Source organism: Lepidochelys kempii, chromosome 3 (assembly GCF_965140285.1).
Source record: "Lepidochelys kempii isolate rLepKem1 chromosome 3, rLepKem1.hap1, whole genome shotgun sequence".
Classification (NCBI taxonomy): Eukaryota; Metazoa; Chordata; order Testudines; family Cheloniidae; genus Lepidochelys; species Lepidochelys kempii.
This window is the reverse complement of record NC_136382.1, coordinates 171,054,341-171,079,260: the sequence shown is the minus strand read 5'-3', so window position 1 is coordinate 171,079,260 and position 24,920 is coordinate 171,054,341. Positions and strand designations below refer to the sequence as shown.

Here is a 24,920-nt window from a genome sequence, read left to right as displayed (position 1 = left end):
CTGGCCATCATGGCACCTTTTAACTGACTGGGTATAAGCCCCTAAGGACCGTAACACGGTCCTGGAATCCTTAAAAGAATGAAATGTCTCGTCCGCCTTTTCAGAAGATGGTAAGTCTTCTGTGGTCTGCTGCACGTCTGGAGCAATGCCAGACTTCTGCAACCAAGAAGCCTTCCTCATTGTTACAGCTAAGGCCATAATCCTAGATGAGATGTCCGCCACATCAAGTCCTGACTGTTGTGATGTCCTAGTTACTAGACGTCCCTCTGCCTTAAATTCTTCCCTGGCATCCTCAAGTAACTTATCTGATGCTGCACTGACAGGGCAGGGGGACATTAGATAGCATTCCACTATCATTCTGCCTCCCTGATCCTGGGGCTACATGAAGCCAGCGACCCTGGCACACATTAATGAGTCCCTGAGGAAGTTTTCACTTATGCAGGAAGATAACACCTTCTAAGGTACCACTCTGCTTTCTAGATCTTCAATGAAACAGCTAATATTGAAATTAGGTTACAGAGTTAATACACCATTGGAATGAATAGGAACAGGTGGACCTGCAACAGATGTTGTTTTGGGGACTCAGAACTCAAGAAAACTGCATTCCGTATTGTTTTACAGTGGATTCGTGTTTGGAAGATTAATGGGTAAAAACAATCTTGGATTCTGTTGCACACATTTATAGTGGGAAGTGGGTTCTACAGCTGTGGAATAGGGGAACATAGAGGGCACTGCTAGCATTAAACACTAATGATGAAATCCTGGATCTACTGAAGTCAATGGAAAAACTCCCATTACCTTCAATAGAGGCAAGATTTCACCCCAAGATTATTGTAATCTATTCTTTTATTCTTAACCGTGTTGCAGTCTTACCTCAAAACAGTAAATACCAAACATCTTTTTGTATACAGCAGTCTCTTCATAATGTTGTTTTAGTATAACCATGTTAGTAGCTTATATAGAACTTGCTGTTTGAACACACACTTTACTGTGGATAATTAGTTGTTTTTGATAACATTAAGGTTTTGCGGTCAGGTTCTTAATATCACAGGCAACCACTATTTAGGTATAAAAGAATGGCTATTAAGCATAATTTATAATTTTCTAATACTAATGTAAAGACATATCTATTACACAGAAGCAATACTAAAATATTGGTAGTTCTCATATTTATCATTAATACAGGAAGACTGTGATGAAGTGGACTAGGTCCAGAGGCCTCTGTCTGGAGGCCTTCCAGCCCCAGAAAAGGGTAGTAGTGGTCCTCAAAGCTGCCTAGAGCAGTTGTGGGGGAAGCAGCCAATCAGGGCCCAGCCAGTTAGTATAAGAAGAGCTGCAGGGTCACACTGAGATCAGTCCCTTGCTAGACCTGGAGGAGAGTGGATGATGCTCTGGGCTTGCTGCTATGATTCCACCAGGACAAGACCCTAAGGTAAGGGTGAAGAATGTGCTGGAGCCCCGGGGAAGAGGCTGAGGGAATTGTAGGAGCAATGCAGTTTATTTAAAGGGACATGGTGAATGGCTACCATCTATAGGGTCCCTGGGCTGAGACCCACAGTAGAGAGCAGGCCTGGGTCTCCCCCACCAGCCACCAGGAAAGTAGCCTTTGATGCACCCCAGAAGGGGAACTGTACTCTTTTGGTGGCCCAGCTGAAGAGCTGGGGCCAGAAAGGCCTGGAGAGGCAAAAAGTCTCCAGGAGGGAGCCCTGAGGGATGTGGTCCCACATTAAGGCTTGAAGAGTGTGATTAAGTGGGCATGTTCTTAATGTTTTCTCTGAATACTGTGTGAGTGCCTCAGTTTCCCCTATGCAGTTCTTGAGTATCTAGGTGGTGGGATAAGCTGGGTGATTGTTGCAGAGCCTGAGAGAGCCAGTGTGATGCGGTCTGCACAGAGAATGGCTGACACCCTGTCTCCTGGCAACTGATGGCCTGGCCCCCTCCTCTGCAAAGGTGCCAACTGAAGGTGTTGGAGAACAAAGAGATCAGGTGGCCTCCTGGCCCGGGAAAGAGACAAAGGCGAGAGGAGGGGCTGGAGAGTTTCAGTTTGGAGCTGGCTGGGGAAAGAGAGGGAGGCCCAGACCTGGGGTCTGGCCTCCCTGTCCCAAGATGGACCTGACTTAGGGGTCCTTTTTCTGTACCTACAAGCTCTGCTCTGTTTTGGACTGTGTTCCTGTTGTCTAATAAACCTTCTGTTTTACGCTGGCTGAGAGTCATGTCTGACTGCGGAATTGGGGTGTAGGGCCCACTGGCTTCTCCAGGAAGCGCACAGTGGGGTAGGGGATGCTGAATTCTCCAAAGTCAGCCCCAGGAAGGCCAAAGTTGTGTAAGCTTCTTGCCCTGGAGACAGACTGCTCAGAGAGAGAAGGCTCCCACAGAGTCCTGACTGGCTTCTTATGGAGTGGTTCCAGAGCATCGCCCGGTGACTCTGTGACAAAGAGATACTATCCTTCATGTTACTGAATAATGTAAACAAACTCTTCAAACACATTATTACTTTTTTCAGATTTTTTTTTTAAATGTTCCATTACTTTTGGGTTTCTTCATGGCCTAATTTAAGTGGCACAAGCAAGAGAGCACAGTGAAACACAGCAGTTTGCTCAGCAGTGCTCTACTGATTTAACAAAAGATAAAAAAGGCACAGTAGAAGCAATGTTTCCAGTCAGTATGGACTGAATTCACATTGATGTTTAATTAAATATATTTCACTTTGATGAATCTTCTGTTTTTTGGGGTAGGGTTGTTGTTGGTTGTTTGGTTGTTTTTAAACAGCAGGGGAAGAAAACAGATTATTTCTTTTCAAACTGACAAAAGTGTGCCTTTTACAATTATCTTTTTCAATACTTAAGATCCAACTCTGCATCCAGATCCAGATGTAGAAAGACCTCCAGGCCCAAGCAAAGCCCCACTAGAGTCAGTGATGCTGCCACATGGGTATGGAAATTTGTTTGCAAGGCTCTGATTGCAGGAATGGGGTCAAAATTAGCTATCTGAGCACATATAGGGGAAAGGAAGAATATCTGGTATCCTATAAAATGTAAAATGTTTGAAAAGTTGGAATTTTTCTTTTATTAATACAGTATTTTTAAAAATCCTTTACATACCTTTCGTTGAGTAGTATAGTCAGTATTCCTAAACCTAAGTGTTCAAATTCTTGAGTCAAGTCCCCTAAACCATGAGACTTGCTTTAAAATTATGAGATTTTTTTTAATTGTGGGATTTTGTTTGCCCTTTGAATTTTGAGCCTATAGGTTATATTTCAAGTCACATTTTCAAGCTTTTCTCTGCAACTTTGACAGCTGGAAACTTACTCTTTTTCAAACAAAAGGTGAGATTCTCTTATGAATTCATGGCTCCAGGAGCTGGGGCTTTAAGAAAACAACACACTATTGCAAAACTCACAATAAAATTGTGAAAGTTGGCAAGACTGCTAGTGATGGAGGAAAAACAGATTTTACATAGTCTTTACTTGTACCTCCACTGAAAGATATTTACTTAGATTCAGTTATTCAGATCATAGCTTTCATCCAAGGCACTTTATTTTGCTTTTCAAAAGGCTTGCATAAGAACAATATCACCTTTACATAAAACTTGTCATTCTACATAGGTCATATTGATTGTTCCCAGGTGCACTGGTCATATCATTTGCAAACAGAAAGCTAGAGTGTTGTTGTACTAGAGCATGAAGCATATTGTTTTTGAATCTCTTTACAAACAAGTGCTCTGGTGAAATTAAAACTCCAATTAATTGCATCCAAAAGGGTTTTTGTGTTTATTATATTGTAAAGTAATCAGAACTTTACCAGGGTGCATTCTAAGTAATTTTTTTAAAAATGCACTTGGCATTACAATTCTAATGTGGCCTTTATTAAGACACAGAAGTTTAAAACAATATTGGTAAACAAGGTGCAGAAAAATAAGTGTGCACTGTCAGTTGGGGCACAAGTGCTTAAACTGAACTGCATGTTTGTTTGAGCTAATTTCTTGTGTTCATCTGTGTGGGAAAGTTACTTGAATAATCAAAGGCCATGCACTTATTGAATAATGACTATATGTCTGATCCTAGGCCCAGCAGATTGTGTTGTACGATTCCCACCACTGTTAGAATGCACTGCATGTCTAAGCCACAAGGCAGGGTGCCAGAAATATTCCTTTTAAGAGTCAAAAAGAAAATACAGTTTTTGCTTTTCTACACTCTTCCAGATGAGCCATGGCAACATTATAATATGATGCCCAATTTCACTGAAACTCAGCTTCTGTGGGGGTTTTTCCCCTGCCCTAAGTAAATGTATTACCAAAGGATACAGTATACTTATAAATTACAGCACATACACAGTCAAACTTCCAATTCCCAGTAGGATCTATCAAACTAGTAATTTATCAGATAATGACTGACAAACCAGCAGCACAGAATGTTATTTCAGGCACAAAGTCATGTTATGCTATACTTTTCTACTGCTGGGAAAGAAGGATTTCTTTACTTTAATATTTTGTTTCTCAATTCTGTGCCAAACACAAATGTTAAACTTTGCATTCAGTATGTCCTTTCATAATGTGAATTATTTGGCTTTTTCTGTATTTGAAGAGAGAAAAGTTGAGAGCCACCTCAAACTTGAGGCGCAGGTCTGAAATGCAAGCCCCCAGCTGTGCAAAGACTTTACAAAACAGGGCCTCCCTCATGACAGAGGGCAGATTGGAAAGAGCCACCTCAAACTCACAGGACCAGCAAAAAGGGTCTATGGCTCCTATTCTAAAAAGCCCCAGAAGCCATGCACACTCACCTGTGGGGTGAGATTAGCAAGGTGTGAAATAGGCATGTTTAACATGGGGCAGCAATAAGGGAATAATATACAGCCCTTAATGGAAAAATTATGGAACAAATAAGAAATCCTTAATGTCACTTACAACATATAAGTTATAATATTTTATCCCTTTTTATCCCATCCTTTGCCTCAAATACAAGTTTTAGCAGCTCCGTGCCTCAGATATCAAGTATTACTGTCTCATGAACAGAGCTTGCTCACCTCCTCACTGGTAGAAGAGCGAGGAGGAGTAAACAACCGCAGAACAAAGACATGGCTTCACAATTCACTTGTTCACCTAAGGACCTCTCCATATTGAAGATGATGCTTTGGGTCACAGTTAAAAATGCATAGTGAAACCCAATGTGCAAGACAAGACTGTATTGGGTTTTTTTAAACCATGTCTTTGAACAACTGTATTATAATCTGGTCTGCCAACAATTTTACAGTGCATTTACAGTGCATACAGGCTCAGAGCAGAGACACATTAAAGAACATCCAATGTGAAATATGACTCAGTTTTAGCAAATGCTGTGTCTGTTCAATGACCATAAAATAAAGGAAGGAAATACTGCAGAAACGAGAACAAGAAAAGATATTTATAAGAGTTGTTTCCGGGTTCAAAAGTTTTAATGCCCTACACCACCATGAGTCATCGAGCAGGCAGAGATTATATTTACACAATGTCCTTATGGTCTATTAAGGCCAATAGAGGACACAGCTTTGACACCTTGCTCCTTCTGAATGGCTGAACATTGTTTTCCCATCTAGTTGGAATAACCTAAGTATAGCAAACTTGCAGATAAGCCAGTTTTAGTGTTTAAAGAAGTCACAAAAGACTAGCATCCCTAGTACAACTTCACTACATACCTCCATGCACAAGTTATCTAGTCTAAAATTCCCTGTTTTAACATAAGCCAGTGTTAAATATATTGGACAAAGTGAAGTACTTTTCATGATTTTTTTTTTAATGTGGTGACTCAGAGAAAGGATAAATAAAAAATTACAAAATTGTTATGCAGGATGTAGGACTTGTCTCCTAATGTTACCCACTTCCTTTTCCTCCTAGTCAAAAGCTAAACAAAGTAAATCAAAACTAGCTGTTATTTTAAATGTAACTGAACCCTGCCAGGCCCCCAGGATTGCTGATGTCTCTTCCCACTCTTTCCCCACTCCTGTCTCCCCACTCCAGGTTTTCAACAATTTTTTGCACAAGAATCCTGTAGTTTCCATATTTGATTCAATCTAATTTTTCTGAAAGGTTACTTGAAGCAATTAAAAACAGTAATTGTGCATGGGAGGCTCAGGCAGCTTCCTAATGAAGGGTGCACCCAGAAGTGGTTTGCAAATTTATTAATACAGATCCAGATTTTGATAATCATACACACAAGTTTTAACCATGTCGCAACCAATTGCACAAACTAACTGACATCCGCCAATCTGCATGCACAAACACCACTACTGCATTGATAGCAACTGCACACGCAAGTGCATGGATTGTTGTGTGCACATAATTAGGAAAATCTGAGCTTATTGGTTGGTATCAGACATTCTAGTCTGCCCATGAAAGAATGTGCTCAGAAGGTTCACATCTCCTAAGGTAGTAACTATTGTTAAAGGGGACTTGCCTGGGAAAAGGAACCATAAGGCTTTCACCCTTCATTTTTAGGCAATCGCATTCTCACATGCCAGAGCTTCTACTATAAGCATATATATTTCAGCCATTTAAAGTCTTAGCACACAATGCTTGGTCAGAAAGTAATCATCTTTACAATATTTTAAAAAATTCTATCAGGAACAGCAACCGTAAGGTTCTGAAAAAGGACTCTTGCATACAATAGTTTAAAAGACCATCTGCTGATGAGATCAAGTCCAGGTGGTCATATTTGGAGAAAGTGTGCACATCATGCCAAATTCTGGTGCTCCAGCTACCCTCCATTGATCTCTACATCAGAGCAGATGTCCTTAACTGTGATGAGAGAGGAGTGAGCTCAGAGAAGGGGAAAATGTTAGTTAGATGCGCAAGTGGATCCAATAGGATAAAAGGTATCCATAAAGCTCTCTCCCTTTTTACAAGGGCCTTCAAAAGAGAAAAACAGGGGTGTAGTTTGCCTTAGGAAGTCCCTCAACTCAAAAGATCTAATTACTCCCTCTGCTTCACATTCTGGGCATCTTCAAGGGAGATATTCGCCTCTAAGGGGCAGATGGAGTTCTTTGGAACGCAAGGCCACAACTGAGCCACAGATCACAGTAGGACAAGTCAAGTTTATACAAGTTTCTTGAAGGCATCCAGAGAGGCTCAGCTTGACTCCACCTTTTTGTTAATAGATCAGCAAAAATAATGAATTTTGAGGTCCCTGATGGAGGAAAATGGGGAGATCAGCATCATCCACCTGGGCATTTTTTCCACTGGAGAAAACATAAGGATCTGTGAGACTCTAGGTACCACATTAGTCTGAAGATCTCTCTCTAAATTTTCACTGGAGGAACAGATGGGTCTGACAGGGGCAAGATGACATCAACCTCTTCTAAAGGTCTACCTCAGAGGAGAGGGCTGTGAGAAGGACCAGGGTTTTAGACATCCTTTCAGAGGACAGAGAAGAATATAAGAAGGGCCAGTGGTCTCTTAAGAACCTGATTTAACCGGGCAGAGTAGAGGAGTAGTCCCAGATGTGATAGAACCGGAAGGAGACATAGGCCCTGAGGAACTGGCAATGGCGCCTGGATTTAAAGATCTCTCTTAGTAAGGAAGAGTAGGGGAGGGCTGGAGATCTCCAAGCTTCATGTGTGCCTGGGAATCCTCCTCTGGGTGACAGCCCTTGCAGAGGGTAGCAAAGGAGGTGGGAAACAAGGAGTAGTTGCCCAGTTGTCACCCACCTTACCTTCTTACCTGGAACTTAGCCTCTGTTTGCATTTAGTTTTGTGTTTGTCTGACAGGACTATGTCTTAATTTCCATCCCCTCCCTCCCTAAAACAATTTTCATTTTTTTCTCACCCTTTTCTCACAAACAAGAAACCCTCTTTTTGTACCCAGTTATCTCTTGGGGGGACTACTTTTCAAAAATGTTCAGTTTTTCCCATTTGTGAATGAATCTCCATCCTACCTTGGAACCAAGCTCATCTCCTCATCCTAATTCAATAATTATATGGTATAATGCATGTCTTGGAAACGTGTTTATAGACACTCATAGTGGCGCAATGGTGTCAGATTCTAAGGTAATACGATCATCCTGGGCCAGGAGAGGAGGAAAATACTCTTGCTTTGCATAGCCAAGTCTGATTTGATCAGCTCTTAATGCTAAAGGTAGATTGCAAAGCAAATAAACTTTTGCTTTTGCCCTTTATAGTTTCTTTATGATGTATACTGACAGCCTAAACACTTCTTATATTTAAAAGTTTATTTTCTTATTATTTTCTTCATCAGATTGATTAGCTCCTGACACACCACTTTTCCTTGGAGGACTCTGGCAACCTTTGGTGGACAAGCAGCAGGACGTCACAAGAGACTGTCACCTGATCTGTGGGTCTTACTCAACATACCCTTTTCCACACTTAGGGTCTGGAAGATCTGCAGCTCACATTTCATTGTCCCATCATATCATATTCACAGTCTTCCAAAAAGAGTGCCAAAGTAACATAGTACTACAAGAAGAATGGGACGTGGGAGTAGCAGAGGAGAGACAAGAAGTAGACAGGGCCTCATTACCTTCCAGCGTGTGTGGGTGGAGGGGGTTAAGGCAGAAAACCTGCTTCAAAAAACCCCATCTGTATCTATTATGAAGGAGCAGTAAAAAGCCTTTTGTTTGGCTTAGCTGTTCACTTTTAACTGCTTTACATTCCTCTCCCCCCCTCTCCATTAGAAAGGAAGAAAGTACACAGCCTATTCAGAGCTCTCGGGACCACCGAATTTTTATCTCCTCAGTATCCTCTTCTGCAGGAGAGCGATCCAAAGAGGGAAGAGAAGCACTTGAACTTGCCCTGTGAAGGAATGTAGTTAGTGCTAGGTCACAGTTCTCTCTCCCTGCCATGTCAGAAATAACTTTACATTCTCACATAACAGTAAGCATCCTGTCTGCTTAAGGCTGTTTTTTTCATTTTTTTTTGGGGGGGGGGGGGGAATGCAGCAAGTTTGTTTGGGGGTTTATGTGCAGACAGAACATACACTAAAAGCACATGGTAGGCAAACACAGCATCCTCCTGAAAAAAGGGGTTACTTTTTTGTAGCAGCTGTCAGCTAAACAGAGATAACTTGTTGCCATAAATAGATTTTAAAAATACACAAATTATAAACTCATTTTAACCATCTACCCATAATTATTCTGAATATAGACAATGCCTGTGTAGACCATTTCATCTTGATATTTTAATCCTAATTAGACAACCTAACCTGAAGTTTCAGAGCCAATCCCAGGCTAGCATCTGTGTTCAATCTTTGAAGGAAGAGATCCAAAGAGGCTGTGGGTCATCATGAAAATAAGCAAGATGGGGAATGGGCACTGATGTTAGGAAATACAACATATTAGGGGAGTGGTACCCTGCCTATACCAGAAACGGAATCTGTCCCCGCTCCCCACCACCCCACCCATTACTGTACAGCCAGGGCTTCCCCAGCAGTGGAGCTTGGGCTGAAGGTGGAGCAGGAGGCCGAGTGGAGCTGCGGCTGGGGGTGGAGAGGGAATGAAGGCAGAGCCTGGCTGGAGGCAGAGCAGGGGGCAGAGTGGAGCTGCGGCTCAGGGCAGAGCTGGTCTGGGGACAGAGAGGCCATGAGGGTGGAGCTGGGCCTGGAGGCTGAGCAAGGGTGGGAGAGGAGCAAGGCTGAAAGTGTGATACTCCCTCCCCGCCCCCCCCCCCCCATCAGGGCTGCCCCAGGCCCGGCTGCATGCCCCCCTGAACATTCCACCGTACCCACCAGGGGTCACGCTCAACAGTTTGGGGACCACTGTGTTAGGGCCTACACTAGCCCTGCCCTTGGAATGACGAATTTCTTGCAATGGTTACCATTGGCACAGCTCCACTAGTGGAACTAATAATAGTGGGATTGCTGTAGACAAGGCTCAAGGTGGGCTCTGGGGTTTTATAAACTCTCATCTAACCCTACTTAAACAGGGCCTATAAGACATGACGTCCTGTTACCAACTCCTTCCCTACACTAGCGCTGCTACTTTTGCGACCACTGGTGAGCTTGTCTTCATTACAACAGTTAGCTCAAGTTAGTACACTCAGATTACTCCACTTGAGCTAGACCTAATGACCACACTGCAACCACTCAACTACACAGAACGATGGGACTAGCAACTGAGCTGTTGTAACTCCAGCTGCTGCATCTCCACTGCATTACTAGTTCCAGCGTCAGCAGCACTTGAGTTTCAACACACACCCCCCGACAGGCCAGCTAGTTCGAGGTTAAAGCACCACCTAAGGTGAACTAGAGACTTTTGAATGTGGACATAAGTTGTGGCAGCATTCCGAGTTACACCTCAAGCCAACACTGCAGTGAAGACCAACCTGCAGGGGGAGCTGGGCAAGTATTAGCAATAATAGGACAGTTTTCCAGACAAAGCCCTGTACAGACAAGCCCTTGGGGCAACAGGATCTTGTTGTAGCAGCCTGGGAAGTCTCAAATCTCAGGCCTTTTCTTCCTTCCTTCCTGACCTCATCCTTGCTCCTGGATGACAAGTTCATTGTTGGGCAGTCAACTGCAGAAGGACCCAGGTCCTGCCTCAGAAAAAGACCCAAAACACCCCCTCAAACTCCTGTGAGCGCTATTTCATTGACTGTCAGCGTGGGAAGCCTCAATGCAACTGCTTCTAGCTCTGGAGAGAGACAACCAATTGGCCGGAGGAATCTCTAGCCTCAAGTCCTTCGGTCCACCAGGGGGAAAAAAATTAAAAATAAATTTCCCTGCGAGAACTGCTGCTGTCCTGAGCGGAGAGGGAGGGGGGGAAAAACAGCAAAAAAAATTCCTGAGGCCTGAGGGAGGAACCTCTGCCTTCCAGCATAGAGGCTGAAGACTGGGCTCTGAATAGGAGTGAAGTTCTCCAGTTGCGCCATCATGGGGAGCTAGCAAGCCACAAAGAGATAAAAAGTCATAAGGGGGCTCTGGTGCACCACCTCCGAGCCTGGGACAAAGGCAGGAAACCCAGCAGTATTGGATTTACAGTGGAGGAGGTACCCATACAGAATTAAGACTCTGCATCCTGTTATCAATCTGCTGAGCCTCCTTCCTCCACTTGATTTGTGTCACTGTTCTAACGAAATTATCCTTTACGAGAAGGTTGTTTGGAACTAAGCCCATAAACCGATGATCCATGAAAAACCGTTAGTACCCTTTCAGTTTCATAAATTATTTAAGTAACAGAGAACCAGCCTAACAATCAGAGCTGGAAGGGATCCATCTCACATGAAAAAATAATGTTATCGTTCTGCAATAATTAAGAAAAGTCCTTTGTTCTTCAGAGCATGTTCATATTTGACTATACAATATAGAATACTTTCCCCAGCAGTACGACATCTATTGCAACCTCCTCTTCTATGTTCGTATCAGCTCTATCCGAACAACCTAAAGAGGCAGGATGTTTAGATTCTAAAAAAAAAAAACTCTCTCTGGAAGGCATGAAAAAGTGACCTCTGTAACCCGCAATTTTTGCTTCTCAAAAAAGATTTTAAGCATTCTGTTAGTTTTACTTATGTTTCATACACCAAAACAGTGTAACATTTAAACACATCCATGCTGAACAGTTGTATTTCTGTGCTGCTGGGATATATCAGAAGTCCCTCAGGAAAGTGCTGCTGGAAAACAGGCATGTTTCTGACAGCAGCAAATGTTAAGATGTGCTAATATGCACAGTTCAATCTTTACACTCATTTATTACCACAACATGTCCGTTGATACCATGGGTCCAATAATCCTCCTCCTCCTCCTGAAGAGAATGCAGAACTCCCAATGACTTCAACAGCAGCAAGATTAGACCCCTTTTCAATGCTCTGAATTAACCCTGAATCTCTTTTTTTATTCCACCACTTCAAACACAAAAGAAACTCATGACCACAACCACAAAATGACCCCTCTCCAAATGAGTAAGAAGATAAACAAAGAAATTCAGTTAACGCTGCCAGTTCATCCTTTGTTGCACTTACAGACCACAGTGCAAATGGTATATCCTAGGTATTCTGTACTGCTGAGTTTTTAACCTTAACTTTGAATTTCATTTTGGGGTTAAGCAAGTTCTTTAACTCATTGTGACTATTTGTCAGATTTACTTCTAAAATAATGTGAACAAAGTGGTCAGATTCATTAATTCATTCATTCATAGTACCAAAAAGCATCTTATAAAACTTCATTGTATATTACTGCCAAAAGACCCTTGCAAAGTTGCACATTTATGGCAATTTCCAAGTATTTTTCAAAAAAGGCATGGGGTGGGGGGAAGTGTTGGTAAAAGGAATGAGTATTATTGGGTTAAAGATCAAGACTGGAAGTCAAGATGAGATCTATATTCTATTCCCAGCTCTGCCACTCTGGTGTGCAAGTCAAACTCTAAGGATAGGTCTACACAGGGATAAAAAACCCATGGCTTGCATGGGTCAGCTGACTCAGGCTCACAGGGATTAAGCTCTGGGGCTGAAAAATCCCTGTGTAGGCATTCAGGCTTGGGCTCTGAGGCACGATGAAGATGGAGGTCCCAGAGCTTGGGCTCCTGCCCAAGCCTGAACATCTACACAGCAATTTTTAGCACCACAGCCTGAGTCAGCTGACATGGGCCAGCCATGGCAGTGCCAGGGGTCTTTTTTCCCTGTATAGATAGATATACCCTGCAGGCTAAATTTTCAAAGACTCAAAGAGCAGTGCCTTTCTGCCTCAACCTCTTCCCTTCAATGCCTCAGTTTTACAACCTTTGTAAAACAGGGTTTTTCTACTTATCTACCTCATAGAGGTTCTATAAGGCTCAGTTCTACAGCTGATTAAAAAATGGCGGGTTTTCCCCTGAAAATTTTGATTTCCAGCAGAAATTTGAACGCAGAAATATTTTGCTTTGCTCATACTGTCACTTTGTCTCCTAGGAGTTGTAGTTCAGGCTCCTGTTCCCTGATTGGATTACATCTCCCATGATGCACCATGGTCTCCCTTCTCTGGAAAGGAAAGCTGTTTGTTATGGGAGTCCCTACCCATGAGGCATTATGGAAGATGCCCCATTGAGCAGAAGGGGAACATGAGGCAACTGAACTCATAATGAGGCACCTCAGCAGCATTTCGAAATCATAATATTTTGGTTTTCAGCTGAAATATTTTGACTAAAAAGCAAAAATAATAATAATAAAATCAATGTTTTCCAAAGAACACAGACACTTTTCATGAAAAAGTATATTTCGTCAAAAACCTGATTTTCTGTTGAAAAACAGTTTTGATGACAAATATCTGACCAGCCTGACTGAGTTAAGTAACATTTGTAAAGCATTTTTAAATTCTCAGGTGAAAAGCACTATAGAAGTTCAAAGTATTATTATTATAAACCATTTATTTTTTTATAGTTGAGGAGATAAAAATATTTCTTTTTTTAAATAACGATAGTGATGCATTGAAGGAACATTTTATAATAGCTCTTCGAGTAATAGAAAATCTGCCTCTTTAAAACAGCTCCTGACTCCATCTGGGCAGACTGTTGCACCCATATTTCATTTGTGAGATTGTGACCTTATTTAATCTCTTCACAAACCCAGATAAATGAAGGACACTTCACAAAGCAGACTTTTCTGTACCTCATGGCAAACAATTTTACACTGCAACATTATGGATACTTTGAGGTTCTTAACGTATGAAAAATGAAGTGTGATCAATTCTATTACTGTACACTGTAACCTGGTACACGCAAAATTCACATTTTAAATGTGAATGTAGCAAAGTCTCTCTGTCTGATGAGATTTTAATTTATTGCTAGTCATCTCCAAACATCTTGTGATCCCCTTTACATTTACTGGGGATGGACAGCATTGAAAAACCCAATGGAGCGTGGGGGAGAGAGGGGAAAAGGGAGATTCTGCATCACCAGTTGAGACACTGAATATTTGAGTAAGGGAACTGTGCTAATGAAATCTTTTATTTGAATTTAGTAAATGAGTTACATGAACGGTATAGGTCTTTACCTACAACAGTTTAGAATGTCACCTGTACAAGATTTATGCTTCTCTTTCAATGCATCTCGAAATGATCTACTTCTTTTGAACACAAAGGAAAGGAAACTGCATAAATAATTAAATGTTTAGAGTCCCCTGGCCAGCTGAACAAACAGAGAGCAAAGCCAGAATAATATTAATCAAGTGAAACAATATTACTTTATGAAAGTTTTTTTTTTATAACCAGGAATTATTGGTGAGCAAATACTCATGAATCCTCTGCATTTAAAACAATTGTGTAAACATATTTCATATACGCATAAACACATGCAATGTGAGTGCACACACAAGCGCACTCTCTCTGTAATGAAGCCAGAACTCTTTCACTGTGTAAAGTTTTATTAGAATAGGTTGACAGGAGAGATTATCAATGGTAGAAGTCAGTAAGAACAGGCACAAATGTTCGTTTTCACATCTTTTAGAACTTTTCAACAAGAGAAATGGTAAATTCTCAGGGGAATCTGTCCTGGCAGCAGGGAAAAGGGAGGCAACAGCTGTCCTGATCTGTTGCTGACCTGTCCCCCCTTCCACACTTCTGTTGCTTAAATCCAGAGCAGTCTAGCTGTCCAAGGTCTAACTGTCTCACTTAAACCCAAGATCCTGATGGGTCTATGCAACTCTAAGGCCTATGGACCTGTGCAGGTCCTATACTGAATGAGAAAACCCCAAGTCTCACCACAACAGCTCAGATTTCTTAGTTAATCCAACCCGCTGGTCTCAAAACAGGCTGATGCTTAAATTTGCAGGAAAGGTATTTGCAGGATTTGCACCTCACCTCTCCCGAAGACTGCAGCGTTGGGAGACTGAACTGCCACTTCCCAATAATTCTAACCCCATCAAGTGGAATCTAAACCTGCTGTCCGAGCACCATGACCAAAATTGTGACCCAGTAGAAAACAAGCCATAAATTAATATGACTGTGATATGAACGTTCCTATTGTGTAGTTTGTGCCCACACAACATAACCTGTGCAATTGCTTCAAATCTGAAATGGTACCCACACAAATCATTGTACCTTACAATTGCCCCAAAGTGTCCCACCCCAACATGAACTGAAAACAGGAAACCTGACATCAACTTGCAGCATCGGGGGTTGAGTATGAAGAGGCCTGCTTCCATCAAGCACTGCCTTTTAACAGCCATATCCTGCCAGCCATCATACAATCCCAGTACCTTTTAGAAGTGCAAGGGTTAGTCAATAATGGCTTCCCAACAAGGGAGAGCAGCAATTGGTTGACACATGCCACAAAGCTACACAAAGATTTGTGGTCACCTTCTGTGCCCTGCCCCACATACCAAATTTTCCTGAGGTGACATTTAGAAACTTACTGAATTAAGCTAAAATTAAGATAAACCAGTTGTATACAGACTTAAGTGTGTCTTCCTTGCAGGGGTTTTTCACTGGGTAAAAGAAAACGAGTCATGATCATTGAAAGAGGAGTCAGAAACGATAGTGCACATGCAATCGATAGTGAAGAATACAACATGGTTAATTAGTTTGCATATTTAGGAACCACAATTACTGCCAACGGCCGACTCCATAAGGAACTGGAATAAGAACTGTGAGGGCAAGTGGAGCCTTTTCAAGACTGACAAATATCTGGAAAAATAAGGAGATTCACACAGGAACCAAAATAAAGTTATCCAATGCCTTTGTGATACTCACATTGTTATATGCTTCTGAAACTTGGCAAACACTAGAAACCTACAATAGCAAACTTAATGCATTCCATCAGAGATGCTTGGGAAGAATACTTGGTGTCCACTGGTAGAAAGCTCAGCAGACTCTAGAGACAATGATTCGAGAAAGAAGGCTAAAAGTGGTTTGGACATGTTGTGTGGATATCAAAAAATAGTACTGCTAGACAAGCCCTTGATTGGAGACTACCTGGTGGAAGATGGAAAAGAGGAGGACAACAGATGACATACAAAAAAAAACTGAGAAAGATGCCACTGCCATGGAAATAGACTGTAACAGAGCAAGAAATGTGGCACTAGACAGATGGAGGTGGAAAGACTGGGTTGCCTCAAACGTCACAAGGCAAGAGAGCATCCAATTAAAATAAAATAATTTCACCATTTGCACTAAGATTCCAGACATTAGTTAAACCAATATACCTACCAGCTCTAAGAAAAGAGAAGGATGATCTACACCATATCGTGAATGACATTTCATTTTGACATCACAAGTGGGTGGCATTTGGTAGAGTACCACCAAGTCTTCCCTTTGTCCCCTCACCCAATCAAGAAAGGGCCCAATCCGAATAGCCAAGCAGAGTATCCGAGTTCCAGCAAGCGGGAATCAAGCCTAAGAATTCCCAAAGAGCCCATGGATGCAGCTGAGCCCCAAATGAAAGGGAACCAAGTCAAAGGAGTCAAACAGAGTCCACACTGCATCTGAATGCCAATACAAGGCAGACAAGTCCAAAGAGCCCAGCAGAGTATGCATGATCACATTCTGAATGTCTGGATAATCTACTGTGTCTCGTTTTCTTGTCTCAAGTGGATGGAGCTGAAGGAGAACCACTGGTCCCCCCTGCCCATCCAGGGGCAGATTTGAATGGCCAGTGCCTCTTAAATATCATGTACATTTTACAAGTTTGTCAACCATGCCATTTTGGAGGGTTTTTCCATACAAAAATACACATTTGGAGTTGTAACAAAAAGATGCACCATCGTCCTTCTCTCCCTCCGCCCCCAAGGAGCAACTTATTCCTCAGAGGGATACACGTTCAGACATACAACCAGATACACATACTAATTCAGTACAGTCAGACAATTGCCTTGCTAATGGCCAAAGGGAGTGAAATTAACTCCTAATCCTTGATCAGACAGTTGAGGAGGGTTGGATTTAAGATTTCAGCTACAATGTTCTGAATAAAACCTAGTTATAAAACTTCATAGACATGTTCTGAGACGACAAGCCAACACTGAACAAATCCAGACTGACCTTTTGCCATTCGAAATTTGAATCCTAGAAGTTAGTGAAGCAGGTTAATAGAACACTGTCAACCTGAATATTTCTCAAGTGATTAATTTAAAAAAAAATCCAAATTTTACAAGAGTTATGTCACCTTGTTGATGTTTACCAGGGTTTTCAGCACAAAAGAAACTGACTGATTTGAGTATACAAGGGAAACAGTGAAACTCACTAGTCAGAAGGCAATGCCAAATGCACAAAGTAAACAAATTAAAAACCAATTTTTTCACTAACATATTTTCAATCTGAGATATAACTTGTAATTATATATTCTGAACAAAATTCTCAGACAGAAATGTGATTTGTACGTTGTCAGTGTCTCTACCAAAAGAAAAAATGCAAATACTGTTAAGGAAAAAAAAAATCTACCAAATGTAAAAATGTCCAATATCACTGCCATGAGATAGAAAGGGCCTGGTTCTATGCAGGGTAGGAGAATTTACCACAACTAATCTGCTGCAAAGGGAGAGAAGAGATGGCTTAAACTGCAACATTGTTTTCTCTCCCATTCCAGAAACCAAAGATAAACTACGGTGTTTCTGGTGAGCAAGGTTACCACCTTCACAGAGAAAACGAAATGCCACTATGGAAATGATTCTAGACTAGATGCCTTCACACACAGACCATAAGCAATAAAGGGAATGGAAAACAGGCTTATGCTCTGAATGAATACAAAGCATTCTCTCAGGTGCAGGGTCTAACTGATCGCCATATGTGCGTCTGGGAAGGAATTTTTCCCCAGGCCAGATTGGCAGTGATGTGGGAAGGGAAGGGGGATTCACCTTTCTCTGCAGTGTGTGGGTGCAGATCACTTGCCAGGATTATCTGGGTATATTTCACTTAATCATTTCCCTGCCATTGCAGGGGCCTTGGCATTGGTGCACCTCGGTCCCTCCTATTCTCCTCTCTTCCTGTGGCACACAACAGTCTAGTCTCTGGTGGGCTGTAATGCTTCGGTCTGATTTTGGTTGTTGGTTTAGTGTGTAGGTGCTGCTGGTGGCCTGTGATATACAGGATGTCAGACTCCATGATCTGGTGGTCCCTTCTGGCCTTGATCTCTTTGACTATGACTCTAAAACCAATTTTTCAGAGCCATGACAAAGAACATGGCACAATGGCAGCCATATGTGGAGTTACCACACAAAAGAAACACCCCATTCTCTTGGAGAGACTGACCTTATCGCTTACACTAGCCCATAATCAGCTCAAGCGTAGAGGTCACACACTTCGTTTAGGGGGAAGACATACGCTGATCACGCTCTTGTATGAGCACTCCCTGCTGGCCTATTATTAGACATGAATGAAGGGCATCCTCAAGGGTACCCTCTCCAAAGCCAGGTGGAGTGCCACCGTGTTTGTTGCAGCTAGTTTAGTGGAAAGAAATTAAAAAAAACCAGAAACCTGTAGCACAACAGGGTGGCTTTCACATGATCTTGTTTCTGGAAAAGGGACATTACTGGCAAAAACAGAAAAGAAAAGGAAGGAGAGAAAAAACAAGAGAAATTAACTTGCTGTGCAATAAACTGAAACATTTCTCCCAATGCATTTTTGCTTATTTTACAAAAAGGGTGACTGAAAACAACTGTCAATATGTCCCATATAGTTCTATTACAACAACCCCAGTATACATTGTACTTGCATAGATTGTTCACCTAATAATAACTCTTCTGTTAACCCTCTGTTTTCTTAACTAGAAAACACAAGCAAATCAAATGTCACTTTGAAAACACTTTTTTCAGTCTCCGCTTTTATGTAACAATTGATCACACGCTTTGAATCTGCCCTAGATGACTGAACTATTTAACGTAATTATGTTCCTTATTTTCATAGCTTAGCACTGATCAATAATTATCCAAAATAAACTGCAGCGATCTCTAGTTCAAGTGTATTTTAACATTTAAATAGCATTCAAGTCAGGTATTAGAGAGACAGTCCCTTGGGTGCCCAGAGAATTTTGCTTTTGCTAATTGAAAACAGGCACATATAGTGGAATGTACAAGACTGCCAACAGTCTTGCAAGGAGGCAATGCAAGTAGGCGTTATGTCGTGTGAATATCATGTAAACCTGTCTTCAAATTAAAGAATTATCTCTATGCAGAAAAAAATTAAGTGCTTAATTATCAACACTTTTAATTTTACACAGTTCCAACTTAAGCCAAAAACCACATCACATCCCACCCTTCTAAGAGGTTGTCAGACATAAAATAAAAAGATAAACAGAACCTGAAGACTGCTGCTCAGTTAAAGCATGTTTAAGTCTGCTTATTTTTCAACTCTCTTTTGCTATTCTGTTTTCACCTTACATTAGCAGCCTTTATCTGCCACCTTTGCTGCAACCCAAAGAGAAGGTAAAAGAGAGTTTCCCAGAAACTAAGATCCTGATTAGAGTTGCTGAATAGTTTTCATTCAAAACATTTCACAATTTCTTCACACACACACACCCAAGACCATATGGTCTATAAAAACCTTCCATTTCAGTCTAAATTTGTCAGGTGTTCATTGAAAATAAAATAAAATACAAAAAATTCAGGTTTCAGTTTTTTGGACAAAAACCCAAAAGCTTTTAAATAAAATGTTTGACAAAAATGAAAACTTTTTCATGGGAACAAAAGCCATTTCCTGACCAGCTCTAGTCCTGACCCTAGAAAGTGCTGTACAGCCTCAGGTCCCTTTGAAAGCATGCAGGACCTCCCAGGATCAGTCCATGTGCATATCAGTGTTATGCAGTTAAACATCCTCTTTCTATTATGTTGGGAAAACTCTACTTTGAGGTCTTAAATGCCATCTCACAAGTGTTCCAGCCATGTTAAGAAACTACTTAACACATGAACTTAAAGCAGATTGAAAAAGCTCCTCTCACAGTATAATTAATATATGTATATGTATATCTATCTTAATGATAGGGACATACTCTGAATGTATTTTACACAGCAGTTCTCTGAAAGTAATCCCTAACCAGAAAACATTTACCAGTCTGCTTTAACAAGTCCTAAGAATTCAACAATCAACATCTCCTACCAATAAGAAAGCTAGAGATGTGTTATACAAAGGCAAAATGAAGAAACACTCTGCAACAGGAGGAATTCAAATGTTTCATTTTAAACGAAAGTATTGCTAAATATCTGTAATCAAAGATTCTAGAACCTGGCTGTTCCTCAGGGGATTTTGCTATCAGCTCCAGTATAATGTGCTGCTACACCAGTGAACAAAAGTTCAGTTCTCTATCTCCCTTCCTTATACCAGCACCAGTATAGGGGGGCAAGCCTAGCCCTTCGAGTTGATGGGAGCACTAAAAACTTTCTCCCGATACCTCTTTGGGGCTGATGAAAGAAGTGGCTCTGGAGGGAATCAAAACAGAAAGGAGAGACCTAAGAAGAGTATAGTAAAATCCCTGGGATTCTCGGTGGGAAGAAAGGGGGCCTATTTTATTAAGTAACATTTAAATAGTGTAGTCTTTAAAATATTGCTTTTTTTCAAAGTTAAGTGGAGTTTTGTCACAAACTAGACAGCAGAGGCTGCAGCACCAGCAGTTCAAAGTTCTCCACACTTCCCTAGCAGTGTGCCTCAACCTGCCTCGGGTTCCCCGTCCCCCGCGTCCTCCCGAGGAGGTGAAATGTTCATTCCTCCTCATCAGTTCTGCTCCCTACTAATTAGTGACAACTGTGATGGTGCCTTTGGTGTACACACACCCCTAGATTAAAATCACGAACTTGTTTCACACAGGACAGGGCAGATGTCCAATAATTTGGGGGTACCATGAAAATGGGAAAAAATTAAAAAGTGACTGACAAGCAAAAGTTCTATGTCCCACTGTCTCTACAAATCCCCTATAAAACTGCTCTTAAACAAAAAAAGAAAAGAAGAAGAAGAAGGTCTTGACTCCCAATGCTTTATATGATTATGGAGTAATATTAAACAACCTGCTGAAAACTTGCCAGAAACTAGTCTCTTGACACAGTCTTTCCCCTCACATCCATCTGCTACAATTACAACAAAGCCCTTCTGCAGTGGAACCAGGAGAAGCTCAGCAATATTCACATATCTGGAATTAAGATTTTCACAACATTTATAAAATGTTCTGTGGTTGCTTGAGATGGACGTTATGTTGAGACACGTTAAAAATGATATTTATCATGGACTTGGCAAAGTCCATTAAAAATAACATTTGCCTCTAGGGGTCAAATTTTCAAAGGGTTCTACCACAAAAGTTGGCTATTTATACTATGCAAACCAAGCATTTGCGTGCACAACTATGGATTGCCACAGGCACAATGAGCACATCCTCTTTTGAAATGGTGATATTTTAAGACCCACATTCAGTGCTCAGGAAATATTTTTTCCTCCTAATATGAAAAGCAATTAAAACAGCAATTACTCGCCAAGTTTTTACATCGGTAATGATTTACACCAATCAAGGCCCCAGTCCTGCAAAACTGTACCCATGCAGAGCCCCACTGACTTCAGTCAATACGTAAAATGTAATCACTGAACACAAAAGCACAGTTTTACACTTTAAACAAAAAATGGATTTTTCTTCATCCAAAGCATAACCCTCTGAAAACAGGCGTTAATAACTTTAAAAGCTATTATAGAGCCATAACTCTATGACCTTCACTATAAAGCTATGGAAACTTATTTTCATAGCTCTAAAGAGAACAGTTCAGCGGCATTGATTACTATGAACCAAGGTTTACATTAACTGCCAAAGCAAAGGGCAAACCTTCTGCAATAACACCTGTCTGATGCTGTACTGAAAAAGGTCCTGCAGCAGCAGTCATGCATGCTTAATTTTATACATTGTATAAGAAATAATCTGCTCTCTTACAATGTTCGAAAAATCCTGAGTGCCAAGCCAGTGTTATTTTATTAAAAACAAGAATTAAAGTAGCTTTGCTGTAATATTCCACTTAACAAAAGCCTCATTAGCTACATCATTCACTGGTTATCACAGTAATGTTTAGACTTATCCTTACCGCAATGATTGGGATCAGTATCCATCTGTCCTGTTATTATCCGGTTGTTGCTGAATAAAATTAATAAAACAAAGGTTGCAAACGTTAACAGTATTTGCTATTGCTTTTTCATTTCAAAACTTTGTGTTTTCCCGTTTTCATTGAGCTGTTTTAGGAGAATTAATTTAAAGCCTCGAGTGTTTCTTTAGAAAAGCAATACTGCTATGAACAAAGGTCAAAACTGAAGATTTGAAACTGCTTAGAAGAGGTGTGGCTGCTGAAACCTGACATAGCTGCGTCACAAAAATTAACTTTGGCAAACACAGCTTCCTGAATTCAAACAAACCTAAGACAGGGCTATCTTTTTGTTCCAGCAATAACCAATTATTGCACTGACTTACATTCAAGGTCATTTAGGAAAAAAAGAAAATTACACCATTTGCTTTTTAACTCCAAGTAATATATATTTAAACACTTTCCACACTGAACAAGTGTTACTCTTGTTTCAAATGATCACAAGTGAACATGAATGAAAGTATATGTATGCCCAGCTCCAGAACAAGAAAGATGAGAAGACAAGAATTCAGATATTCACATTCTTCTTAACGAACTCTGAGGTTTAAATTTTTCTTGCAATCAAAATTTCTTCCAGAAAACTCTTGGTATCATCCTTATAAAGTAAAATAAATAAATAAATAAAATTTTCTTCACCCTTACAGAAATCACTTAAAACCTTCTACTCTTACATTATCAGAACAACTGCTAAACCACCTATTTTAAGATCATGTTAGTGAGAAAGACTTATGAATTATCTATTAAGAACGTTATAGTCTTAGGTATCAGTAAGAATAATTTCATCCACCTTGCATACATTTTGAAGATGTAATGCTTTTCTTATTTTGTTTGTTCAAAAAGGGAATAAAGTCAATACCACATTATAAATTATCAACATTCTACTTAAAAACAGAACTAACTCCCTGCCTCCAGTTGAGATTATTTAGTTGTAAATTTATATCAGGATTTAAAGCAAATGACAGAGTCACTAGATGCAACTCCCCGCTCCAAACATGCAGCAGTTAGTTCTCTTCACAAGTAAAAACTTGCTATTGTCACTACAACGGAAAAAATTGAAGAAACAAGAATATCCAGTTTTGATAGTAGATACTTTAAACGAAGTAAGTGTTTTGGAAGGGACGTAAAACCTCATGCTTCACGGTTTTAAACAATCTCTAGCTATTAGGGGGTTAGGAGACAGGTTACCTCACAGCTGCCTACCTTGTGGGGGTTGGGGGAGCTGTACCTTGCAGTCATGTATGTCAATCTGGTATTGGCCATGGTTGGAGACAGGATACTGAACTATATGGACAACAGGAGTGATCTCATATTGCAATTCCCGTGTCCCTGTGTAAAAGACCATCAACTTTTATGTTGATGAAAATTAGGGGAAAATTAGGCAATTTTTCTCAGGCTATCAAAGGGTTTCCTGAACAATTGTTAAGAACCAATAGTTTCTACATGAATCCCATTTAGTTTACATAATTTACTCTGTGTGTTTTCCTACTTATATTACAGTAATTGGATACTGCATTAAACAAGAATGAATAACGGCTGCAAATAATATGATTGTGTAATACTTCATACCACTCTACAGGACAAAGAAAAATACAGCATGCTGTTTTGTTTTTTTGTTTGCTGCATATCAGGGCACAAAGTAAAACATAATATATATCCATACAGGAGCAACTTTGCTAAAGATACTGTTCATCATATTCTTGCTGGAATTAAAAAGATTTTTTAAAACACCAATAATAATGCACATATTTACCAAATTCACCTGTCAACAGGTCACACATGGAGTAGAGATTTGTAGAGTGTGGTCTAGACTAAAGAAAACTTATATTTTTAAACTATATTTTACGTATAGTGCTTCTACGTGTTCAATTAGACCTGATATACTGTATACACATTTTATTAAGCAAGTCATTTTTAATTCCCATAATACCCTGCAAATAGTAAAAAGGAATTACTATAGCTTTCATGTCTTTTCCAACATGGATTATCTGAACATAACATTTTTAAACACTGGAATATATACATGTTTATTTGCAAAATATTTTTTTCCTTTTTCAAACTCCAAAAAATTGAATTAATCCTCACACCAAACTAATGTATAATTCCCCTCAAGAAGTTACTTTGCATCTGTGAAGCAGATTGAAATTATGAATAGATCTTTCTGTGTTTGAACACATCTACATGAGCATTTTATAACTCAAGATTTACACACACACACACACAGAGATTTGCATAAAAATCTCTAATTGATGTTATCATCGTCATAGGAAAATCTGGGCCACGGTGTTCTCCACCATGCGATAAGTTGAATGATCAGTTTGGGGCTTTTGTTTGTTTTAAAATATATACACGTTTATCTTTATTGTGCATGAACTATATGTGACTTTTTAAAGAGAGTCTGAATTTTAGCTAGAGGGAGGGCTGATGTTAAAAAACATCTGAACACCTAAAATTCTGACTTTATCTCCTTTTAAATTTTTTTTTTATAGCTTGGTACTCCTCCTATCGAAGTATCAATGTGTTTGCTTTTAATTTATTTTCATGTACTACAAAATATTAGTACATTTCTGCTTTGTTCCCGAAAAATTACTAATTGTATTTCTCTAAATAAATGGAACACTCTTTACAGCCACCTTAGAACTGACTCTTTTCTCTAAATTACACAGTGCAAGCGACAGGATTCCTGGACACATTGTGCCAGCTATGAAGTCGGTACTATGGACAGAAAACAAAAGACATCCAATGGCAATGTTTCAGCAATTAAATTCAGTATGCTTCCATTTCAATTCCTTACGACAAAATACCACTGAAAACAGGAACGTAGCAAGATTTTTTTTTTTTTAAGAGTACTGGAGATGGATAATGGATCATGAGAATATTCAGAGTTACTTTAGAAAGAGTGAAACATTTTTATAAGGGATATAAACCCTGATTTGTGAGGGCACA

At 40.3% G+C, this 24,920-nt stretch overlaps 1 protein-coding gene across 2 annotated transcripts in view; it reads right to left on the bottom strand.

Annotated features, from left to right (window-relative positions):
• Positions 1 to 24,920, bottom strand: part of EML4 (EMAP like 4) — a 257,086-nt gene that overhangs the window by 169,001 nt on the left and 63,165 nt on the right. Inside the window, exon 1 of one of the 2 annotated variants that reach the window (XM_078852282.1) lies at positions 21,924 to 22,230. The exons of the other annotated variant lie outside the window; for it this stretch is intronic. Coding sequence (XP_078708408.1) covers positions 21,924 to 21,948 — 25 coding nt within the window. The 5' untranslated portion in view covers positions 21,949 to 22,230. Of the gene's footprint in view, positions 1 to 21,923; positions 22,231 to 24,920 lie in introns of those variants that run through there. 2 annotated transcript variants of the gene reach the window in all.